General features: G+C 43.3%; 1 protein-coding gene and 1 long non-coding RNA gene across 2 annotated transcripts; one reads left to right on the top strand and one right to left on the bottom strand.

Moving 5' to 3' along the window:
* The first annotated feature begins 558 nt into the window (after positions 1 to 558).
* Positions 559 to 6,495, top strand: LOC107508277 (L-amino acid oxidase-like). The gene is given in 9 exon segments (XM_036231314.1): positions 559 to 658; positions 2,337 to 2,544; positions 2,955 to 3,042; positions 3,044 to 3,084; positions 4,013 to 4,214; positions 4,713 to 4,781; positions 4,964 to 5,100; positions 5,663 to 5,929; positions 5,931 to 6,495. Coding segments are annotated over 9 exon segments (1,677 nt in total).
* A 5,907-nt stretch (positions 6,496 to 12,402) lies between these two features.
* LOC107508287 lies at positions 12,403 to 22,995 on the bottom strand. The gene is made up of 4 exons (XR_001596283.2): positions 18,639 to 22,995; positions 18,076 to 18,233; positions 17,496 to 17,609; positions 12,403 to 14,391 (listed from the first exon to the last, which is right to left on the bottom strand). It is a non-coding gene; the product is annotated as an uncharacterized LOC107508287 (long non-coding RNA).
* Positions 22,996 to 23,012: the final 17 nt, after the last annotated feature.

The raw sequence follows: 23,012 nt of genomic DNA, 5'->3' as shown, positions 1-23,012 counted from the left end.
TCCAAACATGTCTTCATATAATTTCAGAATTTCTATGAAAAAGAGAAAATTCTTAAATGATTCCAGGGGTTGGGGAAAAAAGAGATAACTTGCAAAGTAATAGGAAACAGAATTAGCATTAGACTTGATCAGGAACGCTGGTTTCCAAAAAAATCGAAGACATGCCTCCCAAGTTCCTAGTGAAAGTGGTGTCCGAACTGTAGAATTTCATACTCAATCAAATCAGTATCGATAAAAATTAAGATAAAAATTAAAAATAAAAAGTCAGTTATAAACAGAGACACAGAAATAATGCAGGGATGTGGTCCTCTATGATCCCTCCCACACACCCTTTCTGAGGAAAAAAAAAAATGAGGTATTGCCTCCACATTGGCACCCAGGTGCTGGGGTCTGAGCTGAAAGAAGTGGTTTTCCTAGGAGGGGAGATGGGCCAAGGGGAAAGTGGGGATGCGGAAAATGAGGCTGAGGTTGGGACTGAGTCACTGTGGTTACCTCACCCGTAAGGGCAGGGTTTTTCTTCTTGGCCCAGCCAATAGGGCCCTAGGGCAGGCTAGTGGGATGAGGCCAGCTACTGCTGGGGTGGAGCTGGATCCTCATAAAAAGAGGGAGAGCCACTCAGGGTTCAACATGTGCTGCAGGTCCATAGTCAAGATGAGGGGTAAGTGCAGTCCCTTCAAGGTCTGACAGAGAAGCACCTGAGGAAGGAGGAGTTAAACACTGAAACCGGGAGAGGAACTAGGCTGCGGGATGAGAATAGACCAGGGGACTTGAGATGGATCAAGGGAGAATCTTGGTAGAGAGCCAATGCAAGGGGAAGGAGGACGGGGTCTGACAGCAAATATATCAAAGGCTACGGATAGTTCTAGGTGCCGAACGTAAGCCAAGAGAATGGACATAGGTCTGGAGAATGAGTCTGGGGGTGGGCCCTTTCAAAGGGAAGGACATGGGGTCTAAGACAGGAAAGACAGTAGCTCAGGGAGACAGGAAATCTTGTCGGAGTATAGAATGGATTAGGGAGGTTGAGGTAGGCCTGGGGGAGGTGGAGAGGGGATGAAGTTTGGGGCTTTTCCCATGGGACATGGTTATGCCTCTCCTCTTTTCTGAGGAGTCACCCCTGCAGAAGGCTTTTCTAGCATTGGGAAGGTCCTGCACTGGGAAACAGCTGAGTGTCCTGCCTCTACTCAGCAGGTGGCCCCTGAAGACCCTTTTACTTCTGTCAGCTTTGGTTATCCCATCTGCACAAAGACTAGACTAAGGGATTCTCACCTGCCAAAAACCCTAGAGCTAGCGCAAGCAGTCACAGTGTGCCACAGCTCCTGGCTGTTTCCCCTTAGAGCAGGCAACATTGAGGAAACCACACAGCCTCTTGTTTAGACTCCCAGGTGAATTTCTCTGTACATCAGAGCGGTTAATTGTGGAGAAGAAAACCAAATCACTTAGGACTTATTGCATGTTACATATTATCCATGGTTTCCAATTTGGCTGCACATTAGAAAACCTGATGGGCTTTGAAAAGTACTGTGAGGCTGGAGAAAAGCAATAGGACTGCCAATGTTCCCCAGGGAGCTAATAAAGTCACTGAGAAACTAGTCACAATTCCCCTACTCCCTTCCCGCAAAGAGAACCGTGCTCCATACACTCTCACTTACACACACACACACACACACACTCACAAATGCACACATTCCCAAAGAATACAGACGTCTTTAGACTTCCCCACCCAACCTCACACTTAAATACACACATAGAATCAAACACAAGAACATGAGCGGCCATATTCTCTCTCAAACTCAAGTGAATGCACACATACCGTCTTCACTCTTCCAAACCCAGGCTAACCCATATACACTACACCTCATTTCGCTTTCCCTTAAAGATTCATGCACACATTTACTCAAATACCCGCACGGTCCCACAAACACACTCCCTCACATAAAACCACAGACAATGCGCAGTCATATAAGACAACAATAACAAACTCACAATCACTACAACTTATGTCACAGACAAGCTCACACACATACTCACCATCGGAAGCAGGTATATTTACAGTTAAATACGAACCTGCACACAATCATGACTTTCCAATCACATGCACATACATGAACTTGCAGTCCGTTTTTACAACCACAACTAACACCAGTATAGATCACACATCCAATCATGCCCCACACTGCACAATCACCCCAACAAAGACACGATCACAAATATACATCCGACAGGCAATACCTCATCTTACCATGCCCACTCGTTCACACAGCCAAGCTCACCCTGAGTAGGGCAGACACAGCACCAGGGCCCCAGAAAAGCAGCTCCCATTCCTTTCTCTGTCCCAGGAATCCTGATCTTGGGGCTCTTATTGGCTACTCCCAGCTGTCTTGGCTGCTATGGGGACCTGGTCAAGTGCTTCCAGGACCCTGAATATGAGTCCATCCTTGTCACGGCCCAGGAGGGCCGCCACACTTCCCCACTGTCCAAGCACATGGTGGTAGTGGGAGCTAGCACATTAGGCCTGGTGGTGGCCAAGACCCTGCAGGATGAGGGGTCCCTCAATCATTTGCCTCTGAGCTTGGTGGGAAAAGAAAAAGAGCGGGGTTACAGCTGACTCTAAACAGCTGCACATTAATCCACTGAGCCTTTGAGCCCTGAGGCTCAGGGTCCCCTGAGAACTGCCCTTAACTGTAACTTGTGTTCTTGTGGAAACAAAAGCAAGGAAGGGGTGTACTAAAGGGTAAGGACCAAAAATGTGCCATGTCCCCTGCCACCGTAGAGCTCTTCTGCCTTGTTTACGTTACTCAGGACCCTCCTGGAGAAAACACCCTCAAGACCTGCAGTTTGGTTAGCCTGCACATTCAGAAACCTACTGCTGGGAATTTCAGATGAGAGCCCGTGGCTGGGTGGGGGTGGGTATAGAGGGTGGGAGAAGGAGAGTCCAATACCAGGAATGACGGCAGCTTCTCCGGATCCCAGATTACAGTCCTAGAAGCCAGTGACCACATTGGGGGTCGAGTGGTCACATTCAGGAATGAGGATGAAGGCCTGATACTATGAACCGGGACCCAAGCGAATCCCAAAGTCACATAGGTAAGTCCCTGGAAAGGGATGGAGGGAAGGGCAAGTAGGAGGGGTCAGGAGGAGCCCTGATGCCATCGGGTAGGAGACCTTTCAAGTGCATTGTCCCATGTGATTCGATCCTGCAAGTCAGGACTAGTGCTGGTGTCCCACTTGACAGAGACGACCAAGGCTCAGCCCATGGTCACAGAGAAAGTGGAAAATCCAAAACTAATAATGTTAATAGTTACCACTAACTATTAAAGTGTATACTGTAAATGGCCATGTCTTGTATGTCAATTACACCACAGTAAGCTATTAAATGATAACAGCTGCCATTTGTTGAGCACTTACTACGTGCTAAGCCTTATCCATGCATTATTCCATTTGATCCTCATAACCCTATAATTTGATCCTCTTATGTTTCCCAAATTAAGGAACTGACTCCTGGAAAAGAGCCTGGCTTCTGGATCTAACACTTCCAAGACAGAAAAAATCCCTCACCTGGGGTCTCACGTATCTCCAAAAATATAACTTTTCTTTTTAAGTATAAACTGAACCTGAGATTTCCCTCCGAACACCATCTAAAATGCCCCAAACTGGATGGAGTCTTTAGATATAGCCTCAAACGTACTTAGAAATGGAAAATGGAATTTCAAATATCATCTGAAACAAAAGGCCTCTGTCTCTGTATTTGTGTCTTATATGCCGGAATTTCCTAAAAGGCCTTCATTCAGTAATGGGTGAACTCCCGACTCCCCTCCTCCCTTAGGGCAAAAACAGAAGGAAAAGAACTAATGTTTCAGTGAGAGGAAACAGGGTTAGAGATGAGGAAGCAGTTATTCTGAGTTCTCTGGGCACATGAAGAAACTGGTTTTCCTGGAAATGGCTCCTATTGTGAAGCCAGCAGCAATGGGGTGCCATTGGGATGGGTGCCATGTTATGCCTGTATTTGCTGCAGGCTGGTCCACACCTATGTCAAGAAGCTGGATCTGAAGCTAAACAAGTTCATACAATATGATGGCAACACCTGGTACCTCATCAATGGACAACACTATCACACTAGGGAGGTCAAGGCCAACCCAGAGCTCCTGGGCTATTTTGTGAACCCCACAGAGAAGAGCAAAAGCGCTGAGACTCTCTCCCACCAGTCCACTGCCAACGTGCCTTCTGCCTCACCCCTCCCGGGGCTGGGAAAGAACAGGGTCTGGCCTAAGGTCACCGGGCTAATTAGTGCTTGTACCCAAGGTCACTTGACTCCTATCCAGTACTCTTGTGATTGGTCTTCCTTCCTTATAATACCCCCTAAGATTGTTGCCGCCCCACCCTAGTGCCTATCCCATCTCTTCTGTCCTTGGGTAGTCCATGGCCATTGCTAGATCACTGGCAGTGGAGGGAAAGGGGTCCTTGGTAATGAACCAATCCTGCTGGAGCACAGTGAATGTCTTCACTTTAAATTTTAGTCTCCAAAGATCTGTAAAGGAAGGGAAGGTTGGGGGGAAAGAAGAGCATTTGGAAGCTTCTGGAAGCACATTTTGCCTGGTTTTTCCATTCCCCTACCTCCTTGCCTCCACCCTCTTTGAAAGGACATCCAGAGAACCCAAGAGTCCTGCTTCTGGCTCCGGCTTTAATCAAAGCTGCTTCCTCTTGTTCTCCTGCAGCTCAAACAAAGTCTGAACAATTTCAACTGCAGCCACCTGATGTCCTTTTATGATTCATACTCCACCAAGGTGAGTGGGGCAAAGAAATCCCAGGATAGGGGTGGAATGGGGTTTGTGCTCAGCTTATCCCCATGGAGTTGTCCTCTGCCATCAGGACCCTCTCTTCCCACACCCCTTGCCTGCCCTAGACTGCTACCTAAATCCCCTTCCTATGTACTCGGGCTCCATCTGGCACTTCCACCTCCCCACAGGCTTACCTGCTGAAGGAAGGAACGCTGAGCCCGGGAGCAGTAAAGATGATCAGGGATGTGAAGAATGAAGATGTTGAATGCTATAAGTCATTCCTTGCATCTCTATGGCCAGACATCATCTTCCCCAAAAGCGATGAGTAAGACTGATCTGGACCAGGATTCAAGTCTGCCCTCTCCTCCAACACTCAGAGCAGAGAAAGGGAGCTTTGATTATTGAGTAATTACTATGTGACAGGCACTGTGCTAAGCACTTTCCAAGAATGTCACATTTAATCTTGCGATCCCCTGGAAAGTAGATACTATTATTCAGAGCCATTTTACCTATGAGGCTGCTGGGGCCCAGGGAAATTATGTAACAGCCAAGTTCACACAGCTGGGGCAAGGGCTGGAACCAGAATCCAAGCCCAGGTCTGTAGGACTCCTCCTGGGATGCAGAATTGCATGGCAGCTGAATCCATGGGCTGTGGAGCTAGACTGTGTATGTCATCTTGGAGAAGTCCCTTTTCTCTGGGTGTCAGTGTTCCTAACTATAAAATTAATTCCTTCTCACAGAGATTCTTAAGACAATGTATTTAAAGTATGTGCATGAAGCTAGTTTCCTCCCCTTTCAGACCAGGAATGTTTCTGGTGACTGGGCAAGCTGACCTCGTGCCTCCCACCCTCACCCTCTCCCCTCTTTTCACCCCTGCAGTTTTACAGAGATCATGGTGGCTTGGACCAGCTCCCCAGAGCCCTTGGCGCCAGCTTGAAGCCTGGCACCATCCTCCGAGGCTCCAAGGTGAAGATGGTAGTGAGGGATGGGCCTGAGGTCCAGATTTCCTATCGGGTGGGTGAGCCCCACTCGGTGCTGCACCCCCTCACCGCGGACTTTGTCATCGTCTCCACCTCAGCGAAGGCCACGCGCCTCATCATCTTTAAGCCACCACTCTCCCTAGACAAGGTGGACGCGCTTTGCTGGGTGCACTACCAGTGCTACCAAGGTGGTTCTGGCCTGTAATGAGCCCTTTTGGGAGCAGGATGGAACCTGGGGCGGGGTCTCCATCACCGACCGGCCCTCGCGCTACATCTACTACCCCAGCCACAGCCTCCCCAGCAGCAAGGGTATCCCGCCGGCCTCCTACACCTTGGATGATGATTCTCTCTTCTTCATATCCATGAGGCAGGACCAGGTGGTGGATATCGTCCTGGAGGACCTGTCGGTCCTTCACTGGGTGCCTAAGGAGGCGCCGCGGTGCATGCGCCCCTCCTCTGTGATCAAATACTGCTCTCTGGACCCACTGGTCCTGGGTGCCTTCTCCAAGTTCACACCTTACCAATTTGAGAACTATTTGCAGCACTTCTTCCAGCCAGAGGGCCTCATCCACTTTGCTGGCGAGCACACCTGCCTGCCCCATGCCTGGATAGATACTGCCATCAAGTCCAGCCTCTGGGCAGCCAGGAACATCCCAGCTGCCGTGGACGAGGAAGCCAAGGAAGGCAGCCAACCTTTACCAACACCCAGGCTTGTTTCTCATGCTGAGAGAAATCCCTGAGGGAATCTAGTGGGAAGCAGGCTGAGAGGTGGGAGTTGGAGGCAGAAACTCGGTAGAGAGGGCATCATTAGTCCCCCGACCCACAAGCAGGCCCCCCAAATGCCAAAGAACCCAGCTGACACATCAATGAGAAAATCACCCTCTTTCCTCCTTCTTTCCCTGCCAGCCCTTGAGGAAGGACCAGCAGAGTTGGGGTACCAGTAGTCTCCCTTATGGGAAGGACTATGAGAGCCCCAGTGGATGCCTGAAAACTTGGATAGTACCAAACCCTATATATACTGGTTTTTTTTTTCCTACACGTATATATCTATGATAAAATTTAATTTATAAATCAGACACAGTAAGAGATTAACACAAATAATTAATAATAAAATAGGCCAATTATGAAGATATGCTGTAATAAAAATTATGTGAATGTGGTTTATCTGTTCATATCTTTCACCCATAAATTTAATGCCTTTTCTATCTTATCTAAGCACTTATGTGTACTGTAGCTGTAACTTCTGCAGTTTGAGGTATGACAGCAAAGCTAGCACAAATTTTTTTTTCACATTCTTATGGATAGAATATTCGTTGTTACCATAGATCTTAGCAAGCTTAGCATATGATTTTTTTCTTTTTGGAAGTTTTATTTTTTGTAACATACAATTTTTTGGTCTTTTCTTATCAAGTCAAGATCTTTTACCTTTCCACTTAAAGGAAGCACTTCACGGCTTCTCTTTGGTGTATCCGAATTGCTGGCATCACTACTCTTGCACTTTGGGGCCATTATTAGATAAAATAAGGGTTACTTGAACACGAGCACTGCGATACTAGGACAGGTGATCTGATAATACCTACTAAGTGATTAAAGGGCGGGTATCATATGCACAGTGGATACCCTGGACAAAAAAGAACGATTCATGTCCCAGTGGGATTGAATGGGATGAAGCAAGATTTCATCACACTATTCAGAACGGCGTGCAATTGAAAACCGATGAATTGTTTGTTTCTAGAATTTTCCATGTAATATTTTCAGACTGTGGTTGACCATGGGTAACTAAAACCATGGAAAGAAAAACCCTGGACAGAGCTAGAGAGGTGGGGAGCACTGTATATAAAGGGATAAGAAAACAATTAAGGGGGGAGAATGCTAGAATCAGCCCTTCAATTAGAAGAAATTGTCTCCTGCTGCGTAAAAGTAACAAGAAAAACAGAAAGGTTTCGACACACCCCAATTTCTGTTGTCTGTAACCAAAGCCCCTAAAGGAACAAACCTGAAACGCAGCAACAGGAAACTGCATATTTGGCCACACGTGCCCACAGCGCACACAAATCCCATCCTTGCATGCCTGAGCCAGTGGCCTCACATCTTGGCCCCACAGGTAGGTGGGGAAGAGATGTATTTCTTTTCTGCTTGTTTTGAGCTGGCAAGAACAGGCTCTTGGCTTTCTAAATATTCTCCTAGCTCATGAACTTTTCCTCTCTGCCCTCACATCCCCATCGCCAATCAAAACCTTCCTCCCTACCTCTGCTTGTCTAGTCCACATGTCCCCTTGGGAGGACACCAAGCTCATTTTACATACTCCCTGCCCTGTCCTTCCAGTCCCAACTTAAGTTATTCCCTCTCCAAATTCTCCCTTAATGGCCACACCCAAATCCCAGGGATCGCTCTTCTTTGAACCCCTACCCTTCCTTACCAGAGTCCCAAACATTTGGACTGTGGATCTTCCTGTGCTGTTATGTAATTCCTTCTCAAGGGTGTGTCATCTGCCCAACTACACTAAGAGCCCCCAAGGGCTGGGATCATATCTTGTATGCCTTTTTGCATTTTCTCTGACAGACACTAAGTATATGCTATTCCCCTCAGCCTGTCAACAAATATTTATTATGCATCTGCCTTGTGTCAAGCGCTGTGCTGTGCGCCAAATACGAAGAATGAGCAGCATTATTCAATTGAATCCAACTTCTACTCCCACCTGTGTTCCCACACCTCCAAGGATCAGCTTGTATGTGGAATCTAAAAAACAAGACCAATGAACACACAACAGAAAAGAAATAGACTCATAGATTCATAGATACAGAGAACAAACTGATGGTTGCCAAAGAGGAAGGGGGTGGGAGGTTGGATGAAATAGTGTTTACTTCTGGGGAGCATGAGTTAAGACAAATATAGCAAAAAGTTAAAATTTGTACAATCTGGCTGATGAGTACAAAGATGATTGTTACGTTCTTGTTTTGTGCATTTCTGTATTTTAAAAATATTCCAGAAAAAAATTTTAGATGAAACACACCACACACACACACACACACACACACACACACACACACACACACGGAGGACTCACCAATTGAAATAAATTAACTCCCCTCCGAATTCACTTCTTCCAAAATTTAATTCCAAAACCTGGTTTATGTTTTGATCAAAATTCTTGGGAGAACTAAATGCAGAGGCCCTCAAGATTCTAGTAAATGTTAAATCATTTGTTTCCTCTTGCCTCAGAAAACAAATAAACAAGGAAGACTTTGGAGGTTTCTATAAACTGAGTTAATGATTAGATTGATAAAAATACATGAAACACTTTATTTTCAAACTGTCATACTGGTACAAATAAGGAAAGGAAACAGATAGGCAACTCACATTTATTTAGCACAATAGAACACACTGTTCAAACTGGGCTCAGCCTTTCTCAGTACTCCTACTCAGCTACCAGATCTCCATGTTGTGCTAAGTGATAGACTTGGACACTTTCTCAGTCTTAATTAGGTGAATACTCTCTAAGCTTCCAAGGCTCAAGTGGATCACGAGATCAAAAGTATATAAAAACATTTATGGCAAGTAACATTAATTGAAGCATACTGTTTTCCAGTCACTTTTCTGAAAAGTGCCTCATAATGACTTTATGAAGTAGATACTACTTTGCCCCTCAACTTACTGATGAAGAAAGTAAGGTACAGAAAGGTTATGTTCCTAAAGCCACAAAATAAAGAATGTAGTGGAGTTATAATTCAAAACCAGGTAGTCATACAAAATCCAATTCAAGTTGGACCATTGACTTGAATGTGAAAGTTTTTAAAAAATAAAACTTTTAAAACTTTCCAATGGTGATGTCAGAATCTCTAGGCCCTTTTCCTCCCGTGAAAAGACCAAGTAAACAACAGACTGACTAGAAATAGTTTTGTGGGAGCTCTAGAAACTAGACCAGGATCTACAGCAACCAAGCAAATCCCATGCTGCTGCACCCTCCCCTCATCCTACTCCCCCCAAAAAACACTAAAAGCAGTAGGAAGTTTCATAGTATTTTTGCTGACACCGTTGTTAACTCCCTCCCCAGACCAGTGCAATTAGGAGTAAGTCACCCAATCCCTGGTTTTTCCCTCCAGAAGGAAAAGAATGAAATGTGTTAGCAATGTTTTGGCATGACTGCTCAAGGGACTGATTTGTTTTGTCTGGTTCGGAGTTCAGACAGGAACAATGGCATAATTTGGATATCAGTATAAAGGCTGCTGAAAGCAGCAGCAGGTGCCCTGGCACATGAAAACTGCTGGAGAACTCCAGACCCATGGGTGCTTGGAGACAGGAGGTTATAGGCAGAGGAATGCAACCGAACATCTAAGTCTCCAAGAAGAAGCAGAGGTGAGATTCTTAGGGAAATTAAGACATTCAAAAGCAACTGTGTATACATATGAAAAGCTCACAGCTATCACCATACGCAGTGACAAAAGACTGAAAGCTTTTTCTCTACTATCAGGAACAAGACAAGAATGCTCACTTCACCACTCTATTCAACATAGTACTGGAAGTCCAAGCTAGAGTAATTAGTCAAGAAAAAGAAATAAAAGGTATCCAAATTGGAAAGGAAAAAGTTAATTATCTCTGTTCACTGACGACATGATCTTAAATGTAGAAAACCCCAAAAATTCCACACACAAAAAAATCGTTAGAATAAATGAATTCATAAAAGTTTCAGGATATGAAATCAACACACAAAAAGCAGTTGTGTTTCTATACACTAATAATAAACAATTGAAAAAAATTAAGGAAAAAATCCATTTACTATATATAAGTATATTATATATAAGTATATATAAGTATATTATAACTATATAAGTATAAATATATTATATATAAGTGTATTATATATTATATACTTATATATACTTATATATGTATATTATATATAAGAATATATATAAACATATTATAAGGAAAATCTGTTGTATGATACCATAATGATGGAGATATGTCATTATACATTTGTTCAAAACCACAGGCTGTACAACACCAAGGATAAATCATAAAATAAACTATGGATTTTGGGTAATTATGATGCTTCAGTGTAGGCTCATCAGTTGTAACAAACATGCCATTCTAGTGGGGGATGCTGAAAATGGGGGAGGCTATGTATGTGTGGGGCAGGGAGCACATGAGAAATTGCTATACCTTTCTTTCAGTTTTGTTATTAGGGGAAAAAATGCTTAATTTTAAGATGATAACTAGCAAATCCCCATGTGTTTAAAATTTAAGAAATATGTATTGGAAAAATAAATTTCTAAATTCCTTTGGTCAAAGAAGAAAAATCGTTGTCAAAAATGAATATATGTTGAACTTTATAAAAATTCTATAAATCAACATTTGTAGAATAAAGAACTGTCTTAGTCAGTTCAGGTTGCTATAACAAATACCAGAGGCTAGGTGGGTTAAACAGCAAACATTTACTTCTCACAGTTCTGGAAGCTGGGAAGTCCAAGATTCAAAGGGCCAGAATATTGAGTGTCTGGTGAGAATCCTCTTACAGATTTGTAGACAGTTGCCTTCTTGCTGAATCCTCACATGGCAGGGAGAGAGAGAAAGCAAGCTCTCTAGTCTCTTATAAGGTCACTAATCATATCGCGAAGGCTCTACACTCATGACCTCATTTAACCTAATTACCTCCCAAAGGCTCCATCTCCAAATACATTGGGGGTTAGGATTTTGACGTGTGCATTTGGGGATGAAACAAACATTCATTCAGTCCATAAAATGAGCTAAAGAAGTACTTAGAAGAAAATTCTCGGTTTTAAATATAGTTATTCTAAAATAATGACTGAACATTCATGAAGTAAACATCCATCTTAAGAAATTAGAAAAATAATCATATATAAACATAAAGAAAATACAGAATAAAGAATTAAAAATCATGAAATAAAAAAACAGACATATAATAGGAAAAAATCAACAAAACCAAAAGACTAATTGGTACACTCCTTGGGAGATAAAGAAGGAAAGAAGGAGAAGACAGAAAACAAAACAAAACAACTTCTAGAAAAAGAAAGACATCATTATAGATATTAAGATGGTATAAATGTGAAAATTTTGATGAAATGGATAAATTTCTAGAAAAACACAATATACAAAAACTGACACAAAAAGAAAATTTTAAATGTGAATGGTCTTTTAATTATAAAATAAATAAACTCTGTAATTTAAAAATTTTGCACAATGAGAACTACAGGTACAATGCCTTTAATAGTAAATTCTACCAAATATTTAAGAAAGGTATATCAATCTTACACAAACTCTTCCAAAAAAGAATAAAAGATGTAAACACTTCCCAATTTATTTTACATGGTTAGTATATTACTGATACAAAAACAAGGATAAAATAAGAAAGGTAAATTATAGTTCATTCTTACTTATTAACATAGATGCAACAAATCCTAAATAAGATAGTAATAAACCAACCACAACTATATATATATATATATATTTTTTTTTTTTTAATATCATGACCAAGTTGGTTTTATTCAGGAATATAAAGATGGTTTAACACTAGAAGATCAATGTTTTGGCATATTAACAGAAAAGGAGAAAATAGAATTATCTAAAAAATGTAGAAAAAGTACTTATAACTCAACATCATTTATAATTTTTTTGATGTTAGCAAATTAGTGATAGATAGGAATTTCCAAAAAAAAAAAAAGAAAGGAATTTCCTTAATCTGACAATGAATATCTAGAAAATATCTACAATAAACATTACATCTAATGATGAAATGATGAGATTGTTCCCTTTGAAATTAGACCAAACTAGAACACCCTCTACTATCACTGCTTCTATATACAATATACTGGAAAACCTAGCCAAAGTAGTAATGCAATAAACAGAAATAAAAACATAAATATTGAAAAGGTTAAAATATAATTATCAATATTCTTTGATACGATGGTTTACATAAAATCTGAAAATTATTAGAATTAGCAAAGTTGCTAGAAATAGGTCAGTATACAAAAACTAATCATGCACAACAAAAAGTCATAAGATGGAATTTTTTAAAGATATACTAATTATCAAGTTCTGTCCTGGGAGTAGGACATACGAGGATGTATGAGACAGCTCCTGTCCTCAAAAATCTAACAATCAGTAATCTTTCATCATCCAATGCAAGTTGAGATGGGCTTTGGTTAGATGTTAGCATATTCTCATGTGTCTATCTACCCAACTAGGTTTATAAATTCCCTGAGAGGAAGAGAACAAAGCGTTCTATTTCTTAGGCAGTCTCCAATGATCCTAGGCAGACAGCTGATCTCGCTATGGACTAAAATCTTTTGAGAGATAAAAAAAAAAAAAAAAAAAAGATAGAGAAAGTAAACACACCAATAAAATCAAAAGCACTATAGGTTTTTGGCATAATGCTAGGGTGGGAGAGTGGGAAGGAAGAACTGGGCCATTTAACAACACATGAGGTATTGTGCTGTGACTTTTACAAATGTGAATTCAGGCTTTGTAACTCTAGAGGCAACTTAAAAGCTTTAATAGAGAACTCTGACTTCAACATCATGAATATGAATGATAAAACAAAAAAAAAAAATTTATTTTTCCAAGTTTGAGTTCAGGTTCACAGAGGAACATATACATTCCATTCACCAATCCTGTCCATACACCTAAATTCCAAATCAGAGACAAGCTTGGATCGACCTCAACCTGTGCCTGTTGAGGCATTCTTTACAACAATGTAATTGGTCACAAGGATGAAGTTGTTAGAGTCACAGGCAAAGTTCACATGATCAAGTTGCTAAACTCGGAGAATCATAAATGTCCAAATGTATTCTTTCAGTTTCTTAAACACACAGTTCTTCTTCCCCACTTAAAGCTGTTTCCACTGACTAGAACATCCATTCTTCACTCCCATCTCTCCCTTACCTATATGCCCAGCTAATGCTTACTAATCTTTCAAGTCTCAACTTCAACTCTACTTAGAAAAGCCTCTCCTGAAACAATAAACCAGTTGGTGTTAGCAGGGCCATTAGTCAGTAAAGAACTGAGATTTTGATCTTTATCTGCCTGACTCCTTTGCATGTTGGTTCTAAACTCAGATGGTGAAAAAAGAGGTGTTGTTTATTAAGCTCCCTCAAAACCTAACTGTATAAGTTCTTGTAGCACTCTGTACTTGTCTTTCATAATCCAAACCATACTGACCTAATCATGAAGTTGTTTAATGTCTGTCTCCTCTACTACACTATAAATTTCACACAGGTATGGATCATGTCTTTTGATTGTTTTTTTTAATATCCCCAATGTGTAGCACATGGTAGGCACTCAAAAATCTGCTTGAATTAATACCAAAGGTGACATTTAACCCTAAAAGAGAAACATATATCCCTTATACCAGTGAATGCAGTGCTCCTGGAGTTGCTTGATAGCTTCATGGAGTCCTTCTCTCTCCTAGTACTGAAACTGTTTACCTGTTTAGTAAGAAATCTCAGGGTTGAGGCTATGCTCTTGCAGGACAGATTCCTGTTTCCAATTTGAGGCCTCTTCTAAGGGCCACGGTCTCTGCATTCATTATTCAGTATACGGATGCAGAGCAGTCTGTAATCCACACAATTTCCTTTCCTCACCCTCTGGTTCTAGAGGATAGCTTCCCCTTAAAGGACCTGGAAAGAGAAACAAACAAGGTAGAATAAAAGTGGGAGAAATGTTTCAGAACTTGTCAATTCCAAAGGCCTACGACCCACATAACTATCAATCACCGAGTTTAAGGAAGTTCAGTTCCCTTCGATGACGATAGACTTACATAAATATGTAATTAACTTTTTAGAAAGTGAATTTAATAGGAAGCTAGCAGAAATAAGAACAGTTAAACACTGTCCCAAGAAGCAGGTAGTCAGATAAGCTTTACTATCAGAGAGTATCTGAGGAATATCAAAATCAGAATGAGAAGGTGGCAAGGAATAAAAAATGAAGACTTAGAGCTATATTCAAAAGGCCCTAATAAATTACAGTAGGTTTGTTATTTTCAAATTGTATCAGGGGCATAAAGAAAGACATACTAATGAAGGCCTTAGCTGTGAAAAAAAAATTGTTATGAATTTAGATGTTCTGGATATTGTAGGTTAAAGTAGAGTAAGTTGAACAACCTGGATCAGCTGCAGAGTCCTCTTTTCCTGGGTTCCTAGTTAAAACTAGAAGCCTTCTAAGTCACCTGATAAAAGAGTCAAAGCAATATTCCCACGTGGTAAATGCTACCACCAAAGCAGAATCAAGCAATGTGCCTCTTAGCAGTCAGAGGTGTGAGGGGCAACAATGTGTCCTTTACCTTAGAAGGAATAGCTCCTCTAGAGTAGGACTTGGCAAACAACTGCCCAAAAGTCAAATAGGGTTCACCTTCTAATTTTGTAAGTAACGTGGGTTTTTTTTGGAACACACCCACATCCATTTATTTACATATTGTCTGTGGCTGGTTTCACCCTATCATGGCAACACTGAGTAATTGCAATGGATACCTTATGCCCTGCACAGCCTAATATGTTTACTAACTGGTCCGTTAAAGGAAAAGTTACCGACTCCTGCTCTAGAATAAGAGGTTCCCTAAAATACTTCAGCAATATGGCGGACTCCTGAACCTTCGATGAGTTTATCTTCCATCTAGAAGACATCTGCAGTGCTCGATACTTCCTGTTCATGAGCTTGGTTCCATTAATATAATGAACAGCATGATATTCTGAAAAATATCAACGTCAGTATGATTCTTGCAGACTATATACTAAGATAGAGAACAGCAGAGTTAAATAACTTGACCCTGAGGCAAAACGGCAATAGTATACTGATATCCTTGTCATGAGTGCATGTCTGTTTTCAACCGCTGCCACTCCCTTCTAGGACTGGGAAATACATTTCTCAGAATCCCCCTTCCTGTATGGTTCCAGGTGAGAGTTTGCCAAATAAGAGGAATTCACACAATATTTGGAAGGTATAAGTGAAGTAGAAGCCATTATTCTCTACAGGTGGTTGAAGCCAGACACATGAATGGATAAGAGTGTCACAAAAGGTTCCCACGAGCTCTTGAAAACTGCCCCCTTTACCACTGCAGATTGAGATGGTGGGAGCTTCTCAGAGATTTTCGACCGTTGCAGCCGTTTCCAGGCAAGCTTTTGAGAACCATGGACTTGGTTGCTTTAAGACGAGATAGTCTGTGTCAGCTTCTCTGGACTTCTGACCTTCAGCAAGTTTCCTTGATCTCTACTCCCTCAGTACAGTTCCTCCCACTATTGTATAAGCCCCCAATTCTGTATTAAATCCTTTATTCTCAGAATACAGAGGTGCTTTCTGTCTTCCTAACCAAAATCTGAAAGTCTTTTGTACTGAAAATAGCTCTGGAACTTGTTTTCCCATCTGATTAGATTTGAAAGTAGTATGACTTCATTGAAATTGGAGAAAGGGACACTGCTCGTCCGTGACATACAATGGCAATATATTTACTTAAATTATCATCTGTAATTGGCTAGCATCAAGGGCCTATAGAAGGCAAGGCTTTGGAATACCAAGCTATAACTATAATAATGAAACATTACAGTGGAAAGAAAAAATACCAGGACCGCGGGATGGGCTGGCTTTTTTCAGAGTGCACTGGAGAAGTTGGTAAAAGAAAAAAAAAAAAAATTATGACAAGCTCAGAGCTTTAAATTCTCAACTGAATAGATGGATAGAAACCTAGAAAACATGACTGACCAGAGGGAATCCCTTATTTTGTGCAGCTTAAAGTCCGAATTTCCGAAAACCAAATCCAGAGTCTATTCTTGTGGTTAACCAAATTACATACAAATTGAATTCATAGACTTGCTTATTATATAATTAAAGTTATAGAGTTAATAAAATAAAAAAAGGCTTGGACTTTGAGAATTGTAATAGGGACATTTGCATAGATTCTTACCCCCTTCAGCTTCCAAATTAAACCAGTTCTCTTTTGCCAGCAAAAGCCGTCCTTCCTCCTATCTAAGAATTTTAACTGCTCCTTTCCTGATGATTCCATACTTACCTTGCCTAAGAGAGCCACCTTGCAGAGATATACTGATTATTCTCAAACCCATGCTCATGATCCCCATTGCTTCCAGATACATAGCAATTCTCAAATCCCAAAAGATATAAAGAGAAAGATTACATAGTGTGACTTAAGAAGATGTAATAAAAACACCAAAACGATCACAGGGTTTTGCCAATTTATATCAGCAAAAACCTGGAGAATATCTATGGAAATGGATTCCAAAGATGTTATGCTCAGGAGAGAGAAATGTGATTTTGGATTGCACGGAATTTATTGATATAGATACGTTAGCTCAAGCAACATAGAATGGTTGTGATCACCTACTTTACTGGTTTGACTAAAACTTGGACTTATCAGTTAAGGAGTGATGCCAAAAATGGCTTGGCATATTATAAAACAAGATATCCAAAGATTAAGAGAGCTAGGAATACGTATTAGTAAGACCTCCAGAAGCTGAGTGCTTTTACCTAGCAGAGTCAATAATATATCTTCACTTTCTTCACTCGGGGCTATTTTAATTCTTCAGCCCTCTGTCAAAATCTAGTCTGCTAGGACCTTGATTGTCTCTCCATTTTGTAGAAGATCATGCTGATCTACTATGCTAAAAGTATCATGTTGATTAGGCCAGGTTAGCAGTCTTTGATACCCCAGACATCCTGATGAGACACATATGTGCCAGATGTATGGCATAAATCCCTCAAAAATTAAGGTACCTACCACCTTAGTGAAATTTCTTGCTTCCAGTAGTCTCTAGCACATCAAAACATCACCTCCAAGATGAACATTGGAATATTCCCTCCAAGCAAAGGATAGTTGTTGCATCTGGCATCTCTAATCACAAAGAAAGAAGCACAACTGAATTTTGGAGGCAACAGGTTGGGCAGGCTGCTATGGCCTGTTTACTGAGTAATGCATCAGGCTGCCACAGCAGGGGGAATGTGGGGTCTTGGAAATTTCCCTGTCTTCAAACTGATATGGGGGTGACCTTGAGCCCATTTTCTCATATGTAGAATTATAATTTAAAACCTCCTAAGGTTATGGCGACTATAAAATGAGCTACCTGGTGAGAAAGTTCTTTAAAGCACACACCCTCAGGTGTTGCCTGCACCATTTCATGCCAATTCAATGCCTATCCAATGGCAACATTTTCATCAGCCCAGAGTAAAAATTGCCCTAAAAGGATTGACAATAATTATTTTTTTATGGGCAGGAGTGCATAGAAAACATTAATGTAAAGTTTAAAGAACAATAATAACACATTATCCTTCCACTAGCCCTTAAGTCAGAAATAGAATACCGGCAAAGCAGCAGGTCACCCTGCAAAATGACATCCGATGAGAGGCAAATGGAGCCTGAGATCTACGAAGCTTTTACCCAGGGCCGTCTGTGGCACAGCTTTGCATCTAGTGAACTGTTGGATGAGATGTGCACTAACTCTCTCTGAGGCGCCAAACTCTGAAAAAAAAGAGTCGTGGTTATTCTGAGGTTATCCCCCCCCCCACCACCCGCCCACACACATACACTTCTGAGACAGGCAGATTGCTTGCTCTCCTCCCCGTCGGGACATGTCACGTTGAGAACACTAGAGGGCGTCCACTCCCCACAGATTGGTGTTGCTTGGGAAAACAGCAGCTAAACCAGGGGTAAAATGGGCTACAATGCTAGTTCTCCTCCCTTCTCTTCAGGCCTGCACCACACACCAGAATGGCCCAGTGGAAAAATCCACGGCTTTGGTATCAGAGACACCTGGGTTAGAAGCCCAACTCAACAGCTTATTTCTTATGACCTTGGACAAGTGACCTCAACCCTCCAACCACGGTTTGCTCATTTGGAAAAATAGGGTACAAAAATAGTACCTACCTCATAGGATTGCTGGCATAAATGAGATAATGTGGGTAAACTGCTATTGTCCAAATACTAGTTGTTCTTAGGTGTCGTAATAGTGAGAACTCAAGTCCTGGCAAGCAGAGTAGGTAAAGGTGATTCCTATTTTTCAGATGAAGAAATGGAGTCTCAAAGAAGTTTAATGATCTACAGAATTGTGATGGTAAAAGATACTTCATTTTCTATGCCTCTCCCTCAACCATAGTACAGTGGTGGCCTCTGGCCTTAAGAAACTCACTTTTAACCCTTTTGAGATTCTGGGATTCTGAGACCTGGAGAGGGCAAATGTGTTACCTAAGGCTCCACAGTGAGCCAGAGGCTAATTTGAGACACAAGGTAATTCAGCAGGTTCCCAGTTCAGTGCTCCAGCCACTGCCCTGAGACACCCTGTAAGACACTGCCTCATTATTCTGCTTGCTGTGGGAACCCAGCCATGAGTCTTATCTCCCCAACTAGACTAAGAGGAATATATAATTACTATGGAAAAGCATCCATGACATGTTGCTGCATTAATCAAGAGATCTACAAAACAATGGGTACATGATTCCGTTCTGTATTTTTGTACATTGGCAGAGGGAAAAAATGAAAGTCCTCAACACACAGTGGTAAAAATGTTTATCTCTGGGTGATGGGATTACATGTGTATTTTCTCTTGTATTTTTGTGTGTGTTTCTCTATTTATCCAATAAGCATGTTTGACCTCTGTGATCAGAACAAATGTGTGGGTGCATGGGTGTGTTATACTATTTCAACTGTCCATTGAAAAAAAAATAACTACGTTGAGAATCAGGGATCTTGGGCTGTCCTCCACTTATTTATTGGGGCTTTTCACAAGCATCTTAACCCCCGTGGGTTTGGCTTCTCCGCATGAAATACAGAGAGAATAACCTTTGTCCCCCTTCACCCAGAGGCTCAGAATCTTCCTGGGCTGGCTGCCTCAAGCCACTCCCTGTTCTAGGTAAGCTTCCAGGCAGTTGGGACCCTCACATCTGTCTCTACTCTCCTCGTTCCATTAATTAATCCCTCACCAGGCTGCAGCTTGGAGTTTAACCCCTCTTCTCCAGACTAGAATCTACAGGGGTTACCAGAGGCTTCCTCATTGCCAAAACTAATGACACTCTTGCTGTCTTTCTCTCTAGCTCTGTTTCTACAAATCCCTGTCCGGTTCCCCAGCACGGGCTCTTGGATGCACCCTCCTCCTTGAAACATATCTTCCTTCAACCTCTCAGACCACAGCTCACCTCAGTGTCCTCAGCCCTCCCCTGCCACATGGAGTTGTCCCTGGGTCTTAGTTAATCATCTCTCAAGTACTTCTCTAACCAACCGTCCTCAGCAAACTCTAAAGGAGGCCCTGCCACGTCTCCCACACCGGGTGAAGCCATTCTCAATGTCTCACTCACACTCCACAGCCATGCATTGAGAGAGTTCTGTCCACCTTCCTGCACCCAAGACCTTCTTAGTATCCACCTGGTTCCCTTCTTTGTTCAGGGAATATCATCCTGGACCTCTAAACCTCTCATCTGTGTGACACCCAGGGACTCTCCACTGGTCTCCTTGCTTTTACTCTTTTCCTGCAGCTTAGTCAAACATACAGGTTACAGCATCAGTATCATCATAACTATTATTGAGTCCTTACTATGTGTCAGGCACTGAGGGTTTTACCTGCATCCTCAGTTATTCATTTATTCCTCACAACAACCATATGAGGGAAGTACTATCCTTATCGCCATTCCAAAAATAAGAAAAGTGAGGTACAGAGAACGTAAGTAGCCTGCTCATGGTTATAGACGTGACTATAAAGTTACTAAAGTCTTGGAATTGGGATTTGAACTCTGACCCGACTGCAGCACATCTGTGCTAACCATTCTTCTACACTGCTGATTTGCCTCTTTTGCCAGAGACATCTATAAAATAAAGTCCACGCTCTTCCATTTGGCCTCTGAGGACTCTCCTGTATAACTCAGACTCAGCTTTTCAGTTCTACCACCCACTGTGCCCAACTGGTACCCTCCTAGTCCCTCTCCCATCCTTCCTGCACTCCTCACCTGCCCACTTCCACATCTAACCCATATCTTCTGGCCGCCTGGTGCCTGTCTGGCTCAATCCCATTTCCATATGTCCAACTTCAAGGCCATAAACATGCCTCTTCCTCTGTGCTGAGCAGGCTGTGCTGAAAAGGAGACATAAATTATGTGGTCCTTGCCCTTCCAGAAGGTAAGTGGGGGAGCTGAAGCCCTCGCTCCAGGCCTCCGTTTTACCATCCATAAAGCAGAGGGGGCAAGGGTAGGTCATCTCGCTAAGAGCCCCTCTTGCTCTAACAGTCTAAGACCCTATGCTTTCACAATCCCTGGAATGAAGGTAAAGTCACCTTCTCGAATCCCTTTAACATTCACAGAATGGAGAGAATGTTGGGACTGGGAAGACTTCAGAGGAAATACAATTTCACCCCCTCATTTTTCCCCCAAAGATACTGAGGCCCAAGGAAGAGCAAAGGCCTGGCTAACCATCTGAGATGTGGTAGGAGGGAGGCCATGTGGCTGCTTAATGGAGGATCCATCTCAGCAGGTCCTCGGCCCCCAGAGAGAGGGGGTGGGAGGAGCCTGGAAGGGTAAAAGCTGCAGAGCCTGGCTCTGAGCCGGCTTGGCATGCCCAGCCCCCGGAGGCCTCTGTAGTTTTCCATAACTATCAGGCCTGCAGCCCAGGCAATGTGCTCCCCTCTCCCCTTGCCCATCACATTCCTCTGCACACTCAGGCAGCAAAGTATCCTTTGGGGCCCTGTTGGGGCAGGGCAGGAGGGAGGCAGAGACCCAGACACGCACAAATACTTACAGATACTGGTACAGCTACAAACATACAGACCCAGAGAGATAATGCAGATGCAGACGAGGCAAAGAGGCCCAGGAGCAAACAATATAAAAAAACCTACCCCATCCTGGAGGCACACACAAATAAGGCCATTGCACAGAGATATTCATCTCATGCACAGACACACAGAGCCACATTCATACCCAAAGAGTCACGTGCACACTCAGCAGACACCTCTCCATAAACCCCTGCCATCATCCTCCCTCCTTCCTCTGAGCTCCCACACTGCCTGTTTAGGTCAAACATTGGTCTAAGGAAAGGAGAAAATTCCTGAGCTGCCCTCGGCCTGGGAGTCAGGACAAAGGCCAGACAAAGCCCAGGGGCCAGCCAGGCTCCCTCTGCACTGAGAAGGCGCCACTTTTTAATTCCAAAGAATTCACCAGACCATCCCCACTCTGTTCCCAGAAACCAGGGTAAGGCTTTTTCTGGAGCAGCACCCCATCCAAGCTCCTTTCTGCAGCCCCCTGAATCCCCAGCTGTTAGGGGCAGAGCAGGGGGGTGTCCAGCAGCCATTCCCCTGGTTCGTTTCCCCTACGATTCCCTCCGCACCCGCACCTGTGCCCTCCACCCTACCTGACTCCTCCACCCACACTCCTGCCTCCCTCACTCCATCTCCTTCCAAGAGAGGAGCTTCATACCTTCCCTGGGCCCACCTCACACAAGAACCAGAAACACAGCTCCTTGACCAGATGGACCCTGTGACTCGCACCTGCACCAGAGCCTCCTCCCCCTGAAAGGAAGCTCGGTGCCTCCCTGGTGGCTGGGAGTCCAGCAGGGTGACTGCATGCACATCTGCCATGTGGACAGACAAGGGCTCCAGTTCCAGCCTCACCTCCTGTGTGTCTTGGGGCCTCGGATAGGGGGCTTCAACTCTCAGAGACTCATTTATAACATGGGAATAATAATGCCACCTAGTTCTTCCCAATAGCTATAATTTTTCAAGGGGCTTCATTTAGGACCTTGGTTTTTACCAGTGGGCTGTGTCACTTGGGTTTGGTGATTCAACCTCTCTCAGCCTCAGTTTCCCTGTCTGGGAAATATGATAACCCTTGTTACCATGCAGGCATGAAATGCCCTGCTGGGAGCAGATGTCCTGAGAGGGCGGCTCCCCTCAAGGGGCTAGGTCCTCGCTCCCACTTCTGTGGCACCCTCACCTCGCCCCACCCCCGCTGGTTCCCAAGCCGCCTAGCCCAGCCAGCGCTGAGCTGTCAGCCGGAAGGGATTTGCAGTCCGAGAGAGCAGATAGGCTGTGTCGGCACAGAGGCCCCCTTGTTCCGCTGGGGACCCGAGACCTGCGGTGCCAGCGGCCACCCTGCCCCCTCCCGACCTGGGCCCACTTCAAGGGCCGGCGCCGGATTTCCTGGCCCCGCTCCCAGCGCCCAGCCAGCGGGCTGTTTGGGCGCGCGCGACGGGGAGCTGTAGGGGCTCCAGGGCTCAGTTTCCGCCCCAGTTCCTTAGGCTCCTAGAGGGGGCTGCCACGCACTC

This window comes from Rousettus aegyptiacus, unplaced genomic scaffold, assembly GCF_014176215.1.
Source record: "Rousettus aegyptiacus isolate mRouAeg1 unplaced genomic scaffold, mRouAeg1.p scaffold_m13_p_1, whole genome shotgun sequence".
Classification (NCBI taxonomy): Eukaryota; Metazoa; Chordata; class Mammalia; order Chiroptera; family Pteropodidae; genus Rousettus; species Rousettus aegyptiacus.
The sequence above is the reverse complement of the archived record's forward strand: the minus strand, read 5'-3'. Positions and strand labels throughout refer to the sequence as shown.